A 5,117-nucleotide genomic window follows, 5' to 3' on the forward strand; every position below is an offset into this window, starting at 1 on the left:
TATTGTTCAGCGAAGAGACGCTTATGTTGCAACAGTATTCCAGTCCAACCCTCTCAATATCCAAATCAGGAGGACTTTAGTGGGAAAACGTTGGGAAGCTTGGCTCCATCTTGTGAGAAGATTGATGGTTGTTCACCTTTCTCAACAGCCAGACCAGCTGCACTGGAAACTAACCAAGAATGGAGTGTTTTCGGTTAAATCCACGTATTTGGATATTATCAACACTGGTTCTATACCTCGATCGAACCATGTGTGGAGAGTCAAACGACGAGACATATTTGAGTAGGAGTATGTGCTTTATTATGGGCAGCATGGAACTGCAGGAATGATTTTGTTTTTAACAGAACAACACATACTCATTTTTTGCAGGTTATTTTTCGGGCCACTGCACTCATCCGTATGTGGTCGCTACTCACTCTGACGGACGCCAGAGAGCGTATGGTTACTGGGCCTATCCGGTGAGAGACGGTAGCACGGGCTATCTTCAACTGATTTAGATGGTGGTCATGTAATAGGATAGGTGTTTAGTTTCCTATCTGTTTTTTTGCCTGCCCGTTGTGGCTATCCTGTTTTTATGTCGTTTTGCTCTTTGTGAGCACTTTTTCTTTTTTAAGACTTGAAGACTTTGTTGGACCATTTGCTTCTTAATAAGATGGCCGTATGCATCACTCTGATGCAGAGACCGGGGATAACCTCCTTTTCGAAAAGAGAAAAAAACAAAACCATGCAACTATAGACGAGATATGCACCCAGCCACAAATCAAGATCATCAACAAAATTAGATTCTGTTGAAATCCAATCGCTAAGACGCCCTCCATGGCTACTAGGTAAATCACAGTTATGAGCTCTGACGTGTTCAAAAAAATAAAATACAAAAATTGTGCGCTCTGACTTTTGGGGCGACCGACTTAGTTTTGAAGATTTCAGATTTCAAGCATGAGCACGTGAGGAGGCATATCATCTCAAGATTTGACTTGTAAGGCCTTGACTTAGTCTCCTGTATTCCGTAGTTACTAATATGAAGCATGGACGCGTGGGTCTGCCGCCAGCCCGATCACACGCACAGGCTACTCTCTATCTCTTCAGTTCATCCATGGGTTGTTTCCCTCTGCCTGCGCGTACAAGTCTCCCCAGCTGCAGTTGCATTACCTATTGAAGTATATAATTATATATATCCTGACCCCGAGGCACCGGCCTCGACTGCACCGGAGAATCTTATGAGTTGCCGACTTGTATTCCAAGAGTATCTTGATTAAATCTTGCTTCATACTTGTCGTCGTTCATAAGGCTGGTCATAGTGGGAGTAACATAGGTAGTAACATAGATGTCACATAAGCAAAAATGGTGATGTGGCAAGTAGTTAATGAGGAGAGAGGCAAATAGAGTAACATAATATGTTACCATTACATAGCGGTTTCCAATGCATAATGAGTCTACAAAGTAATAAATGAAGGCAACTATGTTACCACACCTATGACACTACCCACTATGAAGATAGTAATATAGACTAGTAACATATGTATGTTACTAGTCTAAGTTACTCCCCACTATGACCAGCCTAAGACAGTTGGGCTACTTACATTGCTGGTCCGGCAATCTGGGTCAACGCTCGCCATTAACCCAGCTTGCTGTGCTAACTATAGCCATACTATATACGGATATCCTTGAGGCCCTCGATCACAACGGCAAGCAGCAACAGCTTACATAGTCTTTCCATCGATTAGCTTGCACCAGTTGGCAGCAGCAATGGCGTTGCATGTCAGTCTGCTCAGGGTGGGTATCCTCTGCTTGCTGGCGATGTCGGCATTGGCGTCGGCGCAATACCCGTCGTCCCCAAGCTCCCCGGACTCGTATCCGTCCCCGGGCTCATACCCATCTCCGGGCTCCCCGGACGGCCACGAGGGGGCGGGGGAGGTCGTCCCTCCCAGGAACGTTACCTGCAAGGACACCGACGGGAAGAGGCCGGGGTGCACGAGCACCTGCCCCGACCGCTGCCCCCAGCAGTGCATCGTTCTCTGCCCCGACTGCAAGACATTCTGCCGTACGTACTCTTTAATTTTGATCTTTTTAAAATTCTCTTTAATTTTGAATTTGTTGGTTGGGTGTTGGGTTTGTGATGAAATAGTATAATATAATGCATGTTCTGGTGAAAATAGACGACGAGGTAAAGCCGGCGAAGCCCGTGCCTCCACCGGCCATGTTCGTGTTCGGAGACGGGGTGTTGGACGTCGGCAACAACGCATACTTGCCCAAGGTCGAAACGGAGGAGGGGCACCCCCCTCAAGTCTCCCAATCTAGCAGTGGCAGGTTCAGCAACGGAGCCAACTTGGCCGACACCGTGGGTACGTGCGTGCCAAACCCATGATACATCCTTTTAAAAAAAAAAGAGGATATCCCTGGCCTCTCAATTAACACATCATTTGCCTACTCATCGATCGATCATCCATGATTGATTGGATGGTTGGTTTTATGGTGTCCAGCAACATCAATCGGCTTCCAGCAGAGCCCTCCAGCTTACATGTCGTTGAACGGTGGGCTCAACATGTGGGGAGCCAACTATGCCTCAGCGGGTTCCGGTATCAAAATCTCCACTGTAAGTCAACCCATTACACTAAATTTGCACTTGTGGGAAATTACCAACATTTGAAATGAGAGATGCATGCAGAACGGAGAACGTTCCATCTCGTTGCCGAAGCAGCTTGAGCACTTCAAGGTGACGAGGTCCCAGATGGAGGCCAAGCTGGGTGGCGACGCCAAATTGCGTGAGCTCCTCTCCAAGTCCTTCTTCCTCCTTGGCACCGGTGGCCAGGACCTCGATCCAAGATGGAACGTCGAGTCTGGATATCCACGATCACAGACCGAGCTCCAGGAGCTCATCACTCTTTACGGGGAAGCCATCTCGTCCCTTTATGACATGGGCGCCAGGAAGATGGCCATCGTAAACGTTGGCATCATCGGTTGCATGCCACCTCCCTACAGGTATGAGTGTGACCAGAGCCTGAACGAGAACGCCACCGCGTTCGACGCGGCCCTGAAGCCCCTAATGGCTGGCCTCGCGTCCAAGAAGTCGGGTCTCTCCTACTCCATCGGCGACTTCTACGGCTTCACCACCGCCGTCTTTGCCAACCCATCAAATTATGGTACGTAGCACAGTAAACTAGAACTGATACTCTTTCTTCTATTGAAAATTAACCAACCACTAATGCCCTATTTACATAGGACACCCCAATCTGGGAGCAGAATTCCATTATCTACCAATAACGCACATGTCTCCAATGTTCATTTAATTGTGGTTTGTTTCATTGTTTAATTATTATGTTGTATGAGGTGCAGGGCTAGTGAATACCCAGGACTCCTGCAGCGAGTGGAGCTACCCCGACTGGACGTACTGCTACAACCCCGATGGTTACTGGTTCTGGGACCCGGAGTTCATGACAGATAGGGCCGCCAAGCTGACAGCTGCTGCGTTCTACTATGGTCCACCCCAATTTACATTTCCAATTACCTTTAAGGCTCTGCTGGCGAAAAAATAATCTTATCTTGTGGTATTTTAGTAGCATGTATTTGTTTCGGCTCCAAATTGTGCTATTGGAGCAACCCGAATATGCAATAAGTATGCCAGGAAGAATAAAATAGGTCATCTGTCCGACCTTTCTATCTACTAATAAAGATTACTCATTTTTCTTCTTTGTAACATTATCTACAGCCAGAATTAGTTTTGTGCCTTATGCTTCTGACAACGGACCAAGAAAATTATCTTGATGACCGCAAATACATGGTTCGAACCACGGGGGCAATGGTTGAGCATGACTTAGCAGCATTTTCACCTGAGTGATCACTTGGAAATAGCTTACTACTATCGCCCTTCTATAAGGCAAGGTAAATTAAGCTAGCAACATGAAAACAAACTGAAGCAGCAAATTTAGAAATGGGAAATAAAGACAGGACACAAATACTAAGCGAGACTGTGAGTAATAAAACACTTTAGGCCAACAACTATTTTAACATGCAAAGATATAGTATGTGCCCCCGCAAAAAAAAAACCTTCCCCCTCCCCTGCCCCGGTGCAAAAGAAAAAGATATACTGTCTAATGCAAGTTGGAGGGTGAAGCTCAAACTAGACTGAACCGGTCGGGTTGGTTCTTCGATTTTTAAAGAAACTCAATCTTTCCAAGTTGCTTAATGGAATTGTCACGTCAGATGTCCTCGTGAAAGGACTTAGTTATGGAGTCATCGCAACTAGGAAGCTTGAAGGGGTTAATCGGGACAAAGGACACGAGAGGTTTTATACTAGTTCGGCCCCTTACGGTGAAGGTAAGGCCTACGTCTAGTTGGGTTGGTATTGATGTTTCGATGACCAGGGAGCAAGATACGCTATGCCTGGCTCTCGATGAGTTGTTTCTTGCCCTAAGCCGCCAGCGGGTCGTCCCCTTATATACACAGGTGGACGCCCTGCGGCTTACAGAGTCCCGGCCGGCTTATAAACATTGTCCGGCTCGGTGACTAGCTAAGTCTACCTTATGATACAAGTAATATTATTACAGCGGTTTACTACAACAGGCCTTAAGTCGCCTGTGGGCCTTAAGCTTTCTATGAGCCACCATCTTCATGCCTTGGTCTTGGGCTTCTCTCTGATGAGTCTTCTTTGCGTAACCCGGCCCCTCCTGGGCGGCTTACACAAATAGTTATATCCCCAACATTAGGCCCCAGATTGATTTGAACCTGTTCATGTCAATCTTAAAATACCTTATGAACTGTCCTGCAGTCTTTTGTCTTGCATGAAGAATTTTAACCCGCCGTGACGTCATCATCTGGATCCGGGTTAAATCACCGTGACGTCATCTTCAATAAAACTTATTTTTATTCCGCCATATCTTCAACGGATCTTTATCTTTACTGACTGTCCCGAGAATCGAGGCGCCCGAGCCGCTGGATAATAAATGTTATTTCCTCGTTTTTCGCGCCCTCTCAGTCAGTCTTCTTTTATTAATAGGGCAACCTAAGTCTTTCCCCCCAGTCGTCTTCTTCCTCTTGCCTCCTCCCGAGCTCTGCCGCCGCCACCGTCGAACCTCTCGTCTTCATTGACTCAGGCCGCCGCATCAACCTGACTCTGACCA

At 46.8% G+C, this 5,117-nt stretch overlaps 1 protein-coding gene across 1 annotated transcript; it reads left to right on the forward strand.

Moving 5' to 3' along the window:
• The first annotated feature begins 1,699 nt into the window (after positions 1-1,699).
• Positions 1,700-3,669, forward strand: LOC119289744 (GDSL esterase/lipase At4g16230-like). Its single transcript, XM_037568979.1, has 5 exons — positions 1,700-2,041; positions 2,157-2,342; positions 2,481-2,593; positions 2,666-3,140; positions 3,334-3,669. Exons 1-5 carry the CDS (start codon positions 1,747-1,749, stop codon positions 3,531-3,533), a joined length of 1,269 nt encoding a protein of 422 aa, XP_037424876.1. The 5' UTR covers positions 1,700-1,746; the 3' UTR covers positions 3,534-3,669.
• The last annotated feature ends 1,448 nt before the right edge of the window (positions 3,670-5,117 follow it).

This window comes from Triticum dicoccoides, chromosome 4A (assembly GCF_002162155.2).
Source record: "Triticum dicoccoides isolate Atlit2015 ecotype Zavitan chromosome 4A, WEW_v2.0, whole genome shotgun sequence".
Classification (NCBI taxonomy): domain Eukaryota; kingdom Viridiplantae; phylum Streptophyta; class Magnoliopsida; order Poales; family Poaceae; genus Triticum; species Triticum dicoccoides.

Excerpts from the sequence above, each read along its gene's own strand:
- LOC119289744 (XM_037568979.1), top strand. The coding sequence starts at position 1,747 with ATGGCGTTGCATGTCAGTCTGCTCAGGGTGGGTATCCTCTGCTTGCTG. Across the intron at positions 2,042-2,156 it reads CGACTGCAAGACATTCTGCC|ACGACGAGGTAAAGCCGGCG; the intron begins GTACGTACTCTT and ends TGGTGAAAATAG. Across the intron at positions 2,343-2,480 it reads CAACTTGGCCGACACCGTGG|CAACATCAATCGGCTTCCAG; the intron begins GTACGTGCGTGC and ends TATGGTGTCCAG.